An 18,059-nucleotide genomic window follows, 5' to 3' on the forward strand; every position below is an offset into this window, starting at 1 on the left:
CTCAGCCCTTTGGCGTTTTTCATCATTTCAATACCCTTCCCGGGTGGTGCATTTGCAATTAACATGCGTTATTATGTAATTGTTGCTCATGATCTGTTTAAACCACTGCTGAAAAGGCTCATGATCCACAGAACACAGAAAACAGTGTGTTTTGTGATAAAACTAGTAACTAGTAACTAAGGTTTTCAAATAATTGTAGTGGCGTAAAAGTACAATATTTGGATCCGAGATGTAGTGGAGTAGAAGTAAAAGTATTGGAAATTGGAAATGCTCGAGTAAAGTACAAATACCTCAAAATTGTACTGAAGTACAGTACTTAAGTTAATGTACTTAGTTACTTTCCACCACTGCGAGCATTTAAGTTCATAAAGATCTGAAATATTGGGACTTATATGAGCCCAATGTGCCATAGAAAAGGCAAACAAGTCTGCTTGGCAATGTGTCTGTACTATTAACTATTAACATGGTTTTAAATCATCAGCAACAGCATTCACAAAGATTAGGAAAAGTCATCAGAACAGCAATTAACTTGTATTGCTCATAGCGTAGCTCATAAGAGGCCTGCGTTAAGATTACTCTGTGCTTGGAAACACGGTGGTAGATTAGTCCTAATGTCTCCTTGAGCCATTTAGGACGTTAATCTTTGATCTCTGGAGTCATTACCAACTGATACAGAACCCAGACAAAAGAATTTGCATCAAACGGCCCTTGTGGCGCGAGAGAGGTTGGGCAGGTCAATGTCATTAAAGCACTCACTGGGGGAGCAGATTACCCTGGTGGCTTTATGTCTGGCAAACTGTCCCCTCCCAGGTGGCTTGAACTCCGGCTAACCATCCTGCCTTTGAGCGTGTGTGTGTGTGTGTGTGTGGTGTGTGTGTGTGTGTGTGTGTGTGTGTGTGTGTGTGTGTGTGTGTGCGTGTGTGCGTGTGCGTGTGCAGACTAGGGCAAGATGCAGCTTTAAGCTTTGGGCCAGTGACAGAGATGTATCTGCTGTGCAGTTGGAATCAAATCAACACACACAATGAACCAGCCAACCTCACCCACATATCGCGTAGCTGCCATAACACACATTAAACACTGTGACGGACATGTGACGTTGATCTATTGGACGTAGCATCGCGCGCTACGTCCGCTACATCACCATGATTCAATCATGGTGATGTGTAACCACTGTGTCAGCTTGGTGTCCCAGTTCACACTGGCTAGTGCATGACGCACCTTCCTGGCACACTTGTCCACGGCAAGTGTGCCAGGAAGGGCCGTTTGATGCAATAGCCAGTCGGGCTAGTCTTTCACCTTGCAGAGCTTTAAGCACTTTATTGAACAACTTGTTCTGAGTCACAGACCATCCAGTTTTGTTTACGTGTTCTTCTCAGTAATCAGGGGGTGGGGTTATCAGCCACAGTACGAGCAAACAAGACATGGCGTTCACATTCCTTCATCACACTCAGAGCTTTATGGTTGTCCTAGAGGGGAACAGGTGTAGGTGTGACCGTTTCCACGTCAATTAAAGTGTCAGACTCTAATGAGGAATCAGGTTGGCGACGGGTGACACTTTACCACCCAGCTTATTTTGTATGTTGCTGTCATCGGTCATTGACTTCTTGTCTGTCTGTCTGTCTGTCTGTCTGTCTGTCTTTGTCTCGCAGGGTGCTGATGGTGTACGAGGTCTGAAGGGAGGAAAGGGTGAGAAGGTAAGAGAAAGCAGACCACCGGTGGATTTACAGAAAGTCTGAGATAGTGACCATCGGTTGTGCACCCTACTTTTCACTATGCATTGTGGAAGAAGATGAGTCCACGATATGATCAGTTAACATTCGGACACCACTACAAAGTAGAGTTATCACTATAATAGTACACTATTTAGTGAATAGGGTGGGAGTGATTTTGGATACAGATATTTTGAGATTCACAAAGAAAGTGCATTTGACTTTATTGTGGATGTATCCATAATGCACAGAGTGTTCAAATGGAACCAAATGGACCCATACGGGTCCATTTGGTTCCATTTGTACACTGCCAGAGTTAAATGAACACTGAGAATTTTGCAGTGTAGTTTGGGGTTTGAGAACCAGTGCTTTAAGAGATGATGATGAGTTTCTATGGCAACAGAAACTGTCCTGACTGTCTGTCTGTCTTCCTCAAAAAGTTTTTTTCCTGTCGTTTTCTTCCTCTGTCTTTACTGTTTGTTTACCCGCTCCCAGGGCGAGGATGGATTCCCTGGCTTCAAGGGGGATATGGGCATCAAAGGTGACAGGGTAAGAAATTCCTCCTTTTATTTTGTTTTTGCTCGATATAGCCGCTGCATCTTTGGCCCTCTGACTGAGAAGAATCCCTCCCGTCTGTCGATAAAGCAAAACAAAGTTGGTAAAAGATCTGAACTGCTCAAGTTGTTGTTTTCAGTACCCTGGCTGGAGTCTGAAGGTTGGATGTGTGTGTGTCCACCGAAAAAAAAAAAGGCTTTTGTTGAAGAAAATAAGTCTCCGAGTGTCTCTGATTGTGACCTTGACTTAAACTAATGGCGTGGTATATCGACCACTACTTTCTGCTGTGGCTTCTAAAGCCGCTGTGACCACTGTGGCATTGTGGGTAATGAGCAAACATAAGGTTGCTGCTCCAGGTGGCAGCCTGGCCAGCGTGTGTACGTGTGTGTGTACGTGTGTGTGTGTGTGTGTGTGTGTGTGTGCGCGTGTGTATTACTATACTTGTGAGTGCCAAATGTCCCCACAAGTATAGTAGAATATTTAAAGATAAACAGACAATGTGAGGACCATTTTCCTGGTCCACAGGTGTGTTTGATAATAAGGACTCCCTCCAATTTCTTCTTTATCCCGCTGGTACCACTTTCCAATTACCTCTCCCTGTAGGAGCCAACGACCTCGAGACAAAAAGGGCAACGATTGTTTGGCGCGTCCCACGAATTCCTTCCCACTTTAACCCATTAAGACCTGGAACTGTGTTATTTTTAGATTTGAGCTAAAAAGCATTATTTTAACTTTGGCTATTCAAAAATAGCAGATATACAAGCTCATAGCGCGGCACTCGGTGCCGCGCTATGAGCTTGTAGATCTGCTATTTTTGAAAATGTGTGCAAATCTTTGAATATATATATATTTAAAGCGAACATTTTTAACTCAAATCTTTGCTTCTGGGGGGTCCCTGGAACAACATATTTTGATGGGGGTCCGCGGCCAAATACATATAATTTTGGGGGTCCTTGACATGAAAAAGATTGAGCACCACTGATATAGAAACATACGTTTTTCGGAAAACTGTTGAGATTCAGGAGACATGTAGAATCGGCTTCAGGTCTCTATGGGTTAAACTGCATCCAGGGTTTATTCTGTCAAGTCATAGGAAAACCAGCGTTTACAGCGAGAAACATAAGTCTCCCTCACATCAAACATTAACCTCTACAGTACCTGATAGAAGTTTAACCACTTAAATCCCAGCATCCGTATGGTGGGGAAAGCTTTCACAGAAAACAGCAGATGCGCTGCGACGCGCTGTTGTGAGCTTGTAGATCTGCTATTTTCAGCGAAAGTTTTCCCTACAATAACAGAAAAATGAAAAGACACTGGCATAGAGCCCTGAGAGAATCCGCTCAACCATAATGGGGTTTTTAGGTGGATAAAGTATTATGGAAGCGCTGAAGTAAAGTAAAAGTACCTCAAAATTGTTACTCGAGTACGGTGTACTTGAGTAAACGTGCTTTCCACCACTGATCCCTGGCCAGGCTTTGTGCAGATGAGCAGAGGAAAGGAAGAGGCAATCGATGGCAGTTTAACCCATTCAATCCGGGAACGCATCTGTGTCATTTTAAGATTTCTTTGACTATTCAAAAATCGCAGATATACAAGCTCATCCGCGCTATGAGCTTGTAGATCTGCTATTTTTTGAAAAATCGTGAAATGTTTTACTCCTATCTGTGCTTCTGGTGGTCCCTGGAACAACATATTTTGAGATGGGTGTCCGAGGCCAAATACATGAAAAAATTGGATCACCACTGATATAACAACATACAGTACTGTTAGGATTTAGAAAAGTTTTTTTTATATGTATTTGGCCTCGGACCCCCATCTAAAAAAAATGGTTCCAGGGACCCCCCAGAAGCAAAGATTTGAGTTTAAAAATATATATATTCAAAGATTTGCACAAATTTTCACGATTTTTTCAAAAATAGCAGATCTACAAGCTCATAGTGTGGCACTCGGTGCAGTGCTATGAGCTTGTAGATCTACTATTTTTTTAATAGCCTAAGAAATCTAAAATGACTCAGATGCGTTCCCGGCTTGAATGGGTTAAAGCTCTTTCAGACCAGAGAGAGAGAGAGAGACATGGGGCTCCGCTCCGTCTTTCTGCGGAGATGAAGCAGATCTTGATGAAAGTGGAGGATCTGAGGAGAGGCCTCCTCCGCACTCGGGAGAACGCTCTCAGCATGGACCAGAATCCAAATGGCTCATTTTCAAGCATGCTAATGGATGGGGGACAGAGAGAGAGAGAGAGACGTGTGTGTGTGTGTGTGTGTGTGTGTGTGTGTGTGTGTGTGTGTGTGTGTGTGTGTGTGTGTGTGTGTGTGTGTGTGTGTGTGTGTGTGTGTGTGTGTGTGTGTGTGTGTGTGCATACGTGTGTGTTCAATTTATCGTTTTGTTTGATCGGCCTGCATGTCCGTCAAGTACTGTACAGTCATGGTTGCTTGATTTTATTTCCGTTTACTTGTTTTCTGTGTGTGTGTGTGTGTGTGTGTGTGTGTGTGTGTGTGTGTGTGTGTGTGTGTGTGTGTGTGTGTGTGTGTGTGTGTGTGTGTGTGTGTGTGTGTGTGTGTGTGTGTGTGTGTGTGTGTGTGTGTGTGTGTGTGTGCGTGCGTGCGTGCGTGCGTGCGTGCGTGCGTGTGCGTGAGAGAGAGCATTTGCATGTGTGCCGTGCGTATGTGTGTGTGTGTACGTGTGTGTTTTTGTGTGCGTGTGCTTGTGCAAGCACATATACAAGCCTTTAACTGGATCCCGTTCACGCACCACTGGGCCACAGTGTCGGTGGCTTGTTGTCGGAGTGAGTTTGTATGCTGTCATTTAGCTCGTGGCCTGCTAGTGTCTCTATATGAGTGCCGGAGAACGGCAACAGCTTACGGAGGGAGGCAATAAATGGACCCTAACAACTGCTATGTGGGGCAGACAGCAGGGGAAATAGCCTTATTTGATTGTTCGAGCAGAGCTTCACAGCTGCTACGCACGCACTGCGTTCTGAAAGGCAGCAGCTGCTACACAAAATGGATAGTTCTGTATGCTAACCAGAAGGAGTGGTTGGTTGCTTTTTGGTGTCAGGGGCTGCTGCGTCTGTGTTGTCATATAGCAGCGTTTTCTCAACCCTTTTTTAATTTCAAGAAGTCTCTGAAGCCAGATGGTCCCTGCCACAATCTTGGAATACTACAGAGAGTCTGTAATTCCACCCTGTAAATGTTGATAAATGAAACGTTTATGCGATGTTCACAAAATAAACTATTTTTAAAATATCTTTCAAACTTATTTTTTAATTTACATTTCTGCTAAGCAGCAGGCTACAGTAAGTAGGCTTTTGATAATTTGATTTCCAGTGGGATTTAAGTATGTGGTTGCACAGGTGAAACAGAAGTGGGGGAAGGTGGGGCATCCAAATGTTTTCTACTTTTCAGAACTTTTGAAGTCGGAATTATTTGAAAGTTGTGGGAGCCAACATGTCCGTCTTGAGAGACTGCATTTCAATGACGGCTAGTATGATATGCATTAGGCTACAGACTGCCAGACTGCACTTCTTCTCACTTCATTGGAGGAGGCGGCTGGAAAAGTGGGCTTGATGCTAATCGGCGAAATGACTGAATGTATAATTCTCAACGAGGACTTGTATCTATAGTACCAACCAATCCTGTCAAAGGACAGATCCATCAGCAGAGAGAGGATGATTTTAAGGACCTGGGGTCTCCTCCAGGTACTTACTTACTCATAAAGGGCCAAGCCTGGACAGCCTGTAACAAGCTACATAAGATCTGGCAGTCAGGAAAGTCTCCAAAGCTACCGAGAATTCATGTTTTAGAGCCCGTGTTGAAAGCATCCGACTCTTTGGTCCTGAAACATGGACAATGAAGAGGGAACTTGAAAAGTGTCTCAATGGCACCTACTGTACACAAGGCTGCTAATGTGAGTGCAGAACGTGTCCTGGAAAGACCATCCAACTAAAAGATAGATACGTGGAGACACACCACCAATTACCACTACGGTCACCCAAAGACATGCTGTTTTTTTTAGCTGGACACACAGCCCAGATCATCTCTGACTTACAGTACACTTCTGGACACTTCCTTGTCCAACTAGATAAAGAAGGCCATTTTATTTATCTAGACTGTGTCTCTAGCTATAGAGCATAGCAGTGGTGGCCATTTTTTGGTTCCATCAGACCCCATTCATTTTTCCCATTGAGATTTCCAAAAAATATTTATATCAATTAATTTAAGCCTCGAATCAAGCCATCCAGGATCCTGGTGAATCATGACCAAAATTGTGTTTGATTCTGTGAAAAAAAAGAATGGAATATTTAATTATATGATATACTATATTTAATAAATACCCTTTGTTTTGTGGTTTTCAATTATTCTATTCCACAGAATCAAACGTTTTATGGTCATGAATCACCAGGATCCTGGATGGCTTGATTCTAGGCTTAAAATAATTGATATAAATATTTTTGGAAATCTCTATGGGACAAATGAATGGGGTCTGGAACAATGGAACCAGAACATGGCTGCCACTGCTTTGCTCTATTGATGGAGACACTGGCCCTCCAAGTGAAGCATCTGGCCAAAGCAATGAAAGATAAAACCAGAGTAGCATGCTCGACTGTGGTCACAGACAGATGATGAGATGATTTGAGAACCACTGACATGGAGCGCTAACATTTTGTCCTGCCTTTCTGCTGAACAGGGAGAGCTCGGCCCTGCAGGACCTAGAGGAGAGGACGGCCCCGAGGGACCCAAGGGTCGCTCAGGACTCCCTGGAGACGCTGGACCTCTTGGCCTCAGTGGGGAGAAGGTAAGGTCTTATAATAATACGCAGTCATTGTAGATACATAATAACCCATTAAGACCTGGAACTGTCTCATTTTTAGATTTGAGCTAAGAAAGCATTATTTTACACTTTGGGCTATTCAAAAATAGCAGATCTACAAGCTCGTAGTGCGGCACCGAGTGCCGCACTACGAGCTTGTAGATCTGCTATTTTTTGAAAATTCGTGAAAATTTGTGCAAATCTTTGAATATATATATTTTTAAAGCGAACATTTTTAACTCAAATCTTTGCTTCTGGGGCGTCCCTGGAACAAGATATTTTGATGGGGGTCCGCAGCCGAATACATATAATTTTGGGGGTCCTTGACATGAAAAAGATTGAGCACCACTGATATAGAAACATATGTTTTTCAGAATACTGTTAAGATTTAGGAGACATGTAGAATCGGCTTCAGGTCTCAATGGGATAATAATACGCAATCATTGTACATACAGTACATAATAAATACCAATACATTTGATAATACATCTAAAGTTTGGCAAGGTTACAGATGTAGTGGAGGATATTTATGGACTTGGGAAGATAGATTCTTTGCCCCCAAAAACGGCAGATGGGTGGCGGGTATGTGCGGGACAAGGTCGTGGTACTGAGGTGGCCTCCATTTGTCTCATTCACAGGGTAAACTCGGTGTTCCTGGACTGCCAGGTTACCCAGGAAGACAAGGACCAAAGGTACGTTCATATTTCTCGTTCCGGACATCATTGTTTTGTAGCGATGACTAATGGCTAAGTGACACATTCTGAAAGTATAAACCTTGTCACCTCCTCTGTGTGTGTGTGTGTGTGTGTGTGTGTGTGTGTGTGTGTGTGTGTGTGTGTGTGTGTGTGTGTGTGTGTGTGTGTGTGTGTGTGTGTTGTGCTCCATTCCTAAGCCAATAATTTGATGACCAGCGGGACCGGTAGACAGCGGTTCCGGTAGGAGATACAAAGGAGACTCTTCTCCTACTGGAACCACTGCCGGTCATCAAATTATTGGCTTAGGAATACGACAAAAACAAACAAATATGAACAATGAATTCAAGGTTTTTTTGGGGTGAACTATCCCTTTAAGCCAATGAAAAGTATTAACAAGAGCTTGTATAAAACGGCTACTTTATTATTATGTTTATATAATAATAAAAAAGGAACAATTGTGGACATACAAGTTTTCCACCCGACAGTGACGATATCAAGGCCACTATACAGACCTCTTGCTGGGCCACCCCTCAACTTCAACGTCTCAGATCCGGCAGAGCTCTGGTAGTTGCTGGACATGATTAAAGGCCTTCTGATCAAAGACTCTGGGCTTTCAAGCATGCCTTTCTTTTGGTGTCAGTCAGTCTTGCGATCCTCACACAGCAGCAGCAATCAGCTGATGCTGCTCCGGAATTCTGATGCCGCGACCGACCGGCGCTCTGCAGTATATGATAAGTCAGGGAGAGCTGACAGGATTTAAGTAAGGCAGAGTAGTGAGAATATTGCAAGTGACATAACGCTGAGATTTTTTATGTTAATATAACATTAATATTAAAACATGAATGGGGAAAAAAAATGAAATCTTTGAAACTTTGATGACAATGAAAGTATACTACGTTTGTTCCATTGATTCAAGTCGGAACACAATCGATTGATCCATCATTATAATAAACATGATCTCAAAATGCACACGGCAAATGGCTGACTCTCTCTCTCTTTCTCATTCTCTCAATTTCTCTCACACCCTCTCTCTTACTTTCTCTTCACTCTCACAGGGATCTCAGGGTTTCCAAGGTTTCCCTGGTGCCAACGGAGAGAAAGGAACTCGGGTATGTGTGCATCTACTTAATATTCCTCCCTTCCCCGACAGTTTGGGATCAATACACACACAGCACTGGTGGTGGAGACACACTGCTATTCACTGGTAGAATAAGTACTAAGTCTTTTAGGGTAAAAGTAGCAATACCACAATGTAGAGATATCATGTTACAATTAAAAGTCTTATATTCGAAAATGTACTTGAGTAAAAGTATGAAAGTGCTGGCATCAAAATATACTACCAAAAGCAAAAGTATCATTACGAATAACCCTTGTAATATGTTTTTAAAATCTGTCAAATGCAGATTTACTAGTTTTTAAATGGACATAAGCAAGTAAAGTAAAAGTACCTAAAAAATGAACAAAAAGTACAGAACTTGAGTAAAATGTACTTAGGTAGTTACTTTCCACCACAGTTTGGGATCAATACAGACACACTCCTATTCCAGCCCCAGTTCTACCCACACAGGAAGTCAAATGTTGTGAAATGAAGACATCGAGACAGCAATAAAGACACTTGTTTCCATTACCTGTCACACAGATCATTTTTAAGAGCGATCAAATCCACCCAAACCAAACGATTCATCATGTCGTGGTACACCTTGGGCAATGTTTAATTTTGTTTGTTCAATCGACGGATCATTACTGTGTGAGAAAAATGGCTTGTCAGAGAGAGAGTGTTTCACCTTCACAAAACATGATGGTTTCTTGTGAGCCTGAGCCCCCAGGGCTGAGAGAATCGATGATGGCATTAGCATATTTTCACAACAGTTATTTGTACTTTTTTTTTTAAATGCTCAAAACCACATTTGACTTTATGACTAATTGATTTAACATCATGCGACTGATCACTTGTTTGATCGATGTAATATTATCATATGTTGCTGTTTCATTCATCCGTTCTATTCTCACAAGCAAGTAAAGAATTCAGTATATAGCAGAAAAAAGACCAGAATAGCAGAAAAGCATATTCTCATCTATTTAATATAATTTATTATATTGGATGTAACTTAAAGGCAGGGTACGTGATTTACTTTGGTTAAAATAAGTGTTAAATAGGTCTATATTCTGATAGTACTCAGTAGAGTGTTTTTTCAGTAAAAGGAGTCTCCCATGTCTCTCCAGCTCTTTAGTAAAGAGAAAATGCATCTTTCCTGATTGACTTAAATGTTGTCACCTACCTGAAAATGTACTTTATTCTGTTTACTAAAGAGCTGGAGAGACCCCTGTGACCGAACAAACGATCTGTAGCAATGATTACTATCAGAATATAGTACTTTAACCTTTCAACAAAAAAAATAAAATGACCCAAAAATATAATTTACCCTACCTTTAAAATAAACTTCTTCTAAATCAATGGCAACAAAAATGTCATTTTCCTCAAGCCCAAAGGAGGCAGTTGTTATTGAATTCTCTACGTAGTTGTTAATGCATCTGGCCTGACCACGGTCAGAGCCAGCCAAGCAGGCCATGTATACAACCTGCCACTTGAGTATGATGGCATTTTGACGCTTGTATTCTCCTCTTCTCATACAGGGAACAGCTGGAAAGTCTGGTCCAAGAGGCCAGAGGGGACCAACGGTATGTCATCAGTGTAATCTGTGTTGATATAGATTATCATTAATAAACACTAATCTGTACTCATGATAGACATCACCTTTACACTTTGACAAGACCAGCCAATGGCACAGCTTTCAAAGACTAAGAACGACTCTAGAGCATCATTTATACTTTGTCGTATGACGGTGTCGCTCACAGAAATGACCAATCTACAAGCTCACAACATGACACTTGTGACCTTGTAGATAGATCTGCTAATTTCGGCACGTGACGCCATGCTACGATGGAGTATAAATGAATCATAAGGGTCATACCTTCATAATTCTCATACCTTCATGTCTCTACTGCTTATCTTATCTGATCTTATCTGATCTGATCTTAAGGGACCTCGTGGAGAGAGAGGACCACGTGGACCAACAGGAAAAGCCGGACCAAAGGTACACCATGATGTCATAGTTGATATTAATTAAATATAAAAAATTATGTTCTTCTAGTACCATTACTCCTTTTGTGCATGATCTAGCATTACGAATGCTAGTTTAGTCATGCTAGCATCATTGTATTAGCTGATATGGCTCTGTTCTTCAGACGTTAGCCTTTGATCTGTTTGACCCTTTCTTGTTTATCTGCGTGTCTTCAGGGTACCTCAGGAAGTGACGGCCCACCAGGACCTCCTGGTGAGAGGGTATGTACTGTGCTGTGCTGTACCATCCATTTTTCTCACCACAACATTTCCAACATTTCCGTTTCCAGTAGAGAAAGTCCGTTACTGATCAGCAATGTGTTGTTTGTTTCGATTTCAGGGTCTGGGAGGACCTCAAGGACCAACAGGATTCCCCGGACCAAAGGGCCCACCTGTGAGCATAAACACATTCACCATTTGACCACAACATGAATAGATCACAGATTCAGATCGCTGCTGTCGGAATGGAAACCAGTTGATGTTTTTTTTTCGTAAATGAATGCCCTACTTCGTCATACAACAGTGACACACAAAAGTAGCGAAAAAAAATGCTGATTTACAAACTCACAATGCGTTACACAGTGACGCGTTGTGACCATGTAGATCTGCTATTTTTGTTATTTTTGAAAAAAATATGTATAAATATTGAACCAATGAAAAGTATTAACACGAGTTTGTGACTAAAACTTAACTACGTTTGATCCATTGCAACACAGGTTTCGTTTTTCCACCTGATAGCAACAAAATAATGTTACCATTCTTTGTGGATGTCTGTGAATGTATATTACTGATCTTATCTGGAATGGGGGAAAATCATTTTGTTTACCGGTGATGTTTATCTTTTTCAGGGACCCGCTGGGAAAGATGGACTGCCCGGACACCCTGGGCAGAGAGGAGAGACTGTGAGTTCACTGCTAAACATTTAGATACACAATACAATCGACCGCGATGTTACTGTGGCAAATTCCGCTGTTGACCCCGTATTCTACAAACGTGAACCACTTCCAATCTTCCCTCTCCTCTAATCTGTCCCTCCACAGGGTTTCCAAGGCAAGACCGGACCCCCAGGCCCCCCCGGCGTGGTCGGACCTCAGGTGAGCGCGGCCATTTTGCCATCCCCTTGTCTATCCTGCTATCTATCCCCCCATTCTCTCCCCGTTCGTTGCGGATTTACAAGCCCTATCGACGTCATGAATTACTTCATTGATCTTAACCTTGGGTGTCATGCGAGAAATAGGAATACGGCAAACAATCACATTGATTTGGTGGCGCAGCTTTCCAACCCGTCTTTCCGTTGATTGTAAATCGCCGCGGCGAGCTGTTAAAGAAGATAAATCAAGCGCTGGAAAATGGCCAGTAACACACTGTTATTCATATTCATCTCAATAAGCACTAGAACCTGGCACTCGGCAAACACCACTCTGTCATTTATGACCTAATTTGTACTTGTTATCTTTATTTGTGTGATGGAATAACACCATTAGTAATCATTTGGCTGTTATTTGGATATAACAACCCTCTTTCAATGGGACACTGTTTGTTCTTTTGATGAAAGGGATTTACCCCCGAAAATACGGCGATCTGCAAGCTCACTAAAGCGACGCGCTGTGAGCTTGCAGATTGGCTATTTTCGCCGCATGGCAACCGTCGTACTAAGGAACATAAATCCGGCTTCGGTCCCATGAGCCCTCGCTTCCAAAGTGTTGTTTAGCCACTTTGATTTTAGCAGTGGGCTGTTCATCCATTATGGATGCACATTTAACAGTCATTTCCACCACCAGCCGGCTCTGCTAATGCCAGCCGAGAGCACTGATGATGGGCGACTGTATGTGGCCTCCGTGATGAGCAGCAAAGCCTCCCACTCAACACGCACGCACGCGCGCACACGCGCACTCGTACGCACACGCACGCACGCACGCACGCACGCACGCACGCACGCACGCACGCACGCACGCAAGCAAGCACGCACGCACGCACGCACGCACACACACACACACACACACACACACACACACACACAAACACACGCACAAACAAACACTGCCTCCCTCTGCTCCCTGTAAAACATATGACACAATGAATGCCTGCTTGTTTTGCTGTTTTATCCTCTTATCTCATCTCCTTTGAGCCCTTCTGGCTCGTTCTATTCATCACCCATCTCATCTCTTTGACTGAATATCCTATATACTGAGTTCTGAGTTCAATCAATGGATGGGTCGGTGGCTAGATGGATAGATAGATGGATAGACGGATAGATAGATGGATATATGGATGGATGGATGGATGGATGGATGGATAGATGGATAGATAGATACCTGTAGATAGACGGATAGATAGATGGATAGATAGATGGATAGATAGATTATGTATTTGTTTTGAAAAAGGATAAGCCCCTTGAGATGCAGCATCTCGTCATATACACCTGTAGATACCTGTAGGTAGTTAGGTAGGTAGGTAGGTAGGTAGGTAGATAGATAGATAGATAGATAGATAGATAGATAGATGGGCAGGTGGATGGATGATGGATGTATAAGACAGACATTGGGACAGACAGACAGACAGACCTTTATTGATCTCGAGGGAAATTCGGTGGTCAAAATGTGTAACATTTTATCCCCCCCCCCCCTCACCACAGGGACCAACAGGTGAAACGGGACCAATGGGAGATCGAGGCCATCCTGGACCCCCAGGCCCACCTGGTGAGCAGGGACTTCCTGGAGCGGCAGGCAAAGAAGGAGCCAAGGCGAGTCTCTTCTTTTCACTTTGAGCGTTACAGTGATTACATAATAAAGCGTGGGATAGTGATGTGAGAAGAGCTGCTAAATAAACACTTTAATTTATTTAACAAATGCCAGCAATTCAACATCCTATCCATTTTAATTGCCTAATTATTATTACTTCCTAACTTAGCATGTCGTTGGTGTCAGGCAGAATCCTTGTATTTCCATAATTGAAACTTTGTTTGTGTGTGTCACAGAAAAGATGTGAAAATACCTAATAATTCTACAAGCTCACAACATGTCACATTGTGACGCGTTAGATCGGTGTTTTTATGAATATTGAACCAATGAAAGACATTAACCCATTAAGACCGGGAACGCATCTGTGTGTCATTTTTAGATTGCTTTGGCTATTCAAAAATAGCAGATATACATCGCACTGTGAGCTTGTATATCTGCTTTTTTGAATAGCCAAAGACATCTTAAAATGACACAGATGCGTTCCCGGATTGAATGGGTTAACACAAGCTTGTGACTAAATAACAGCTAAATCGGATTCATTGGAACACAGGTTCTTTATTTTACATGGCCCCAAAAATAACCGTTTTGGACATACAAGGTTTCACCTGACAGTGACAATATACACCATCATCACCATCAATGGTACAGTAGTATACTCCATCCCTGTAAGATACACCATTAAAAGGACAAAGGGATTCACAGTCTTGTGTTTTATTCTGCAGGGTGACCCTGGACCTATCGGCCCAGCCGGCAAAGACGGTCCTCCTGGTCCCAGAGGTTTCCCCGGAGAGAGGGGTCTGCCCGGCCCGATGGTGAGTGCCGCTCTGGGGCTCGGTTCCCCCTCCAACGGCATCGTTATTCACAGATCCCGATCTCTCTCAGTGGCCTCGTTTCCTCTCGAGCTGAGCTGTGGGTCCTGACAGTTCAAACGCACACGCAATCCTCATTATTTTGTGTCTGCACCACTTGTTAAAACGTACACAAGCACACAGAAATAGATTTTGACTTAGCTCTGGGATGCAGAATTAACCCAGGGCACATGAAAGACGGATTGCTCCCCAATCCTTTGTAAATCTGATTCTTTCATTGAGGTTTTTTGTGTTTAGTTTGTTCCTTTAAGCCCGGCAGCATTGCTTCAAAAGAAGTCAACAATTTATAGGCTTGCCGAAACCGAACAAGTTCTCTGTGGGCATATGATTTATATTCGATGCAGCTCTGCTTTGGGCGCCGAAAACGACCCCACCCACCGAATGCGATGCTGGAACGGTGATTTTGGCACCTGATCTGACTGTGGGAAATAAAACTAAATGACAAGCACTTTAAATTTCTGACCGATCACACACGATTTCCGCATTGGTGTCTCTGCAGTGATGTTCGGCTACCTGCGAAGATTTTGGAAGTGCAAGAATTGCTGAAAAGGCATTGTGTTTGATTGTTTCCTCCCCATTTACGTGATTTTGTTGTTATGACATTGCCGAACTTTGTTTCCGCAGGACGTATGCTGCAGCCATTCGCCACTTAAACCCTATACTTACTTGACCGGAGTACCCCAGGGCTCTATACTATAGGCCCCTCCTGTTTTTCCTCTACACTAAATATCAATGCCGAAAATAGCCAACCGGCAAGCTTAAAACGCATCACGCTGTGAGTTTGTCGATTGCCTATTTTCGCCGAATGTTCACCCCAGAATAGTGACGCTATGGTTCAGGATTTTAAACCGTACTCTTGCAAGACTCCACTCTGAAGGTTGTGTTCATCTTTCTGTTCATACTGTATAGACATTTTTGGAAGTCAAACAAGTCTGGTTAAAGTTACCATAAAATAAAAAAAAAGTCCAAGGCACTCTTCTTCTGGCAATAAAGTTTAAAAAGCCTTTATTCAGTGGCTATTTCATAATGGAAATGTTTAAAAACAGTACATGGTAAGAAAAAGGCAACCCACGCGTAGCAGCAGCAGCTCAACAACCTTCTGCAGGGCGTGAAGTCAGTCTGCCGAAAGGAAGACGGTGTCTTTCCTCAACACGTTTGTTTTTTCTAAACCTTCTTTTTTCTCTCACTCTTTCAGGGAGCTCATGGTCTGAAAGGCAACGAAGGCCCCAACGGCCCACCTGGCCCTGCTGTGAGTACCGACCTTCTTCTCTCATTCTCCTTCTCTTCAACCTTCTGCCTCCTGTCTTTCTCTCTGGGCCATGTTCCCACCACCAGCTCCACCAGGCTGGCTTACATAACATAATGATATGCACACTTGCATAACACCAGTTTGACCTATTTGATTCTGTAGCTTTTTTTCCTGATGTCAAGATTCTGTTTTTAACATTGAAACTATTATTGTCTAGTCATGATTCTGCCTGGTTAATCATTTTATTCTGCTTATTAACCAATTAAAACGTATATATACTTAGTTGAGTAAGTATAAGACTATACAATGTCCCCTCCTTTTTTCCCTCTACATCAGTGGTTTTCAACCCTTTTCATATCAAGGTCCATTATTTATTGGGCATTTGAGCCACGGACCCTCAAATTGATGAGATTTAGACTCTCAGACCCAAGACTTAGAATATTGGATAAGATTCGTTGGATAAGATTTCCACAATTCCATGCTGTATTGTTGTTGGTACCATTAGGAGAGATAACAGGCAAACGTTGATTAAATTAACAATTATTTAATTAAGTAATGCAGATGTTTAACAATTATTTAACTCTTGAGAGTGTAAAATGAAACCAAATGGACCCGTAAGGGTCCATTTTGTTTTCATTTTACGCTCTCAAGAGTTAAAGATCTAATAAGGGTCCATTTGGTTACCAACTCTCCATCATTTAGCTGGGGACCACCTGGAACCCCATCAAGGACCACTGGTGGTCCCCGGACCACTGGTTGAGAACCACTGCTCTACACTAAAATATGTTCGCCAAAAATTACGTTTTTTGATCACCCCCAAATATGGACGCTAGGGTTCATGTCGTGGTTATAACCTTGTAACCGTACATGTTTTCTGTGTAGGGTTCTCCTGGTGAGCGTGGTGCTGCTGGCCCAGCTGGACCTACCGGTCTTCCTGGACGGCCAGGACCTCAAGGACCCCCCGGCCCGGCTGGAGAGAAAGGTGGACCGGTAAGGATAGTCTTGTCTCGAGCTTTCACAGAGATATAAATGTGATAGAATGTTCTCTACGGTTTACTGCTTTCATTTAAAAATTCACAGCATATTATCATTTACAACAGTGGTTCTCAAACGTCTTTAATTTCAAGGACCCCCAGTTTGGTATGCAATAAACCACGGACCCACATAAGTCTGAGAGTGTACAAATGTACACTCTCAGAGTTACTGACCCATAAGGCTCCATTTAGTTCCTAACTATCAATCATTTAGCTTGGGACCCCCCTTGGAACCCACTCAAGGACCCCTGGGGGTCCCTAGACCCCACTTTGAGAACCACATATTTTCCACAGAAGTCCATTTCAACATGACTGAAATGTTCTGCAATGAATTCACGTTTTGTTAGGGAGAGAAAGGACCTCAAGGCCCGGCTGGTAGAGACGGTATTCAAGGACCTGTGGGTCTGCCAGGCCCTGGAGGACCCCCCGGACCCCCTGGAGAGGATGGAGACAAGGTGCGTATGATCCTGCATGATGTCAAACTGTAGTCTGTTTAGCAGTACTGAATAGCAATACAGCATAGTTGTTGTATAGTCAGTCTGCATGAATATAACAGTGAAGGATCTCGCGTACAGTGGAGACACTTAAAAAACGCCCAGCTTTCAACCAATTCAGGAGCCATGCATTATCTGCAGCACGTTTCAAGGTGTCATTGAGAGCTGTCTTTTGCATCTGAACGATGTGGAAGGCCTAACTTTATACTGAAGTTAAGTTACACCCTCAACATGACGCACAGCAATTTAAACAGTGTTACAATATTGCACCTCCCACCTCCCTTGCCAAAACAGGTTTGACTGTGAAGTCATCCGTCTATATGTTAATTGCATCACCTTCTCAACTACTGCTTGCGACCGGAGTGTGAAGTTTTATCTGTGCGAAAAAGACAGAAAAACGTGTGTACGCGGCAGAAGCACACACAGTTATGAGATGTATGATTCATAATTTCTCTCGCCTCTACTACGACGTAGGCTGCCTGAGATGATTGACAGGCAAAGTTCCTCTTGATTGGCATGTATGCTATTCATTTATATTAATGTGTACACATGGGTGAGTGAGAGAGAAAGTGGTGTCCCATCAGAGTATTGTGTGAGAGATGATTCATTTGCAATTTGTGAAATGCTTTAATGTGTGTGATGCACACGCTCAAGCGCACGCGCGCACACACACACACACACACACACACACACACACACACACACACACACACACACACACACACACACACACACACACACACACTCAAGACAACATTTGCGGAAAGATCAACTTTAATACCT

General features: G+C 43.0%; 1 protein-coding gene across 2 annotated transcripts in view; it reads left to right on the forward strand.

Moving 5' to 3' along the window:
- col5a1 (procollagen, type V, alpha 1) overlaps positions 1-18,059 on the forward strand; it is a 146,543-nt gene that overhangs the window by 99,322 nt on the left and 29,162 nt on the right. For both annotated transcript variants that reach the window (XM_084047612.1, XM_084047613.1), the window contains exons 28-43: positions 1,650-1,694; positions 2,205-2,258; positions 6,951-7,058; positions 7,712-7,765; positions 8,824-8,877; positions 10,403-10,447; positions 10,810-10,863; positions 11,067-11,111; positions 11,230-11,283; positions 11,738-11,791; positions 11,930-11,983; positions 13,525-13,632; positions 14,353-14,442; positions 15,695-15,748; positions 16,631-16,738; positions 17,130-17,237. In XM_084047612.1, the coding sequence (XP_083903738.1) occupies positions 1,650-1,694; positions 2,205-2,258; positions 6,951-7,058; positions 7,712-7,765; positions 8,824-8,877; positions 10,403-10,447; positions 10,810-10,863; positions 11,067-11,111; positions 11,230-11,283; positions 11,738-11,791; positions 11,930-11,983; positions 13,525-13,632; positions 14,353-14,442; positions 15,695-15,748; positions 16,631-16,738; positions 17,130-17,237 (1,089 nt within the window). The remainder of the gene's footprint in view (positions 1-1,649; positions 1,695-2,204; positions 2,259-6,950; positions 7,059-7,711; positions 7,766-8,823; positions 8,878-10,402; positions 10,448-10,809; positions 10,864-11,066; positions 11,112-11,229; positions 11,284-11,737; positions 11,792-11,929; positions 11,984-13,524; positions 13,633-14,352; positions 14,443-15,694; positions 15,749-16,630; positions 16,739-17,129; positions 17,238-18,059) is intronic.

Source organism: Gymnoscopelus microlampas (assembly GCF_963454915.1).
Source record: "Gymnoscopelus microlampas genome assembly, chromosome: 21".
NCBI lineage: Eukaryota > Metazoa > Chordata > Actinopteri > Myctophiformes > Myctophidae > Gymnoscopelus > Gymnoscopelus microlampas.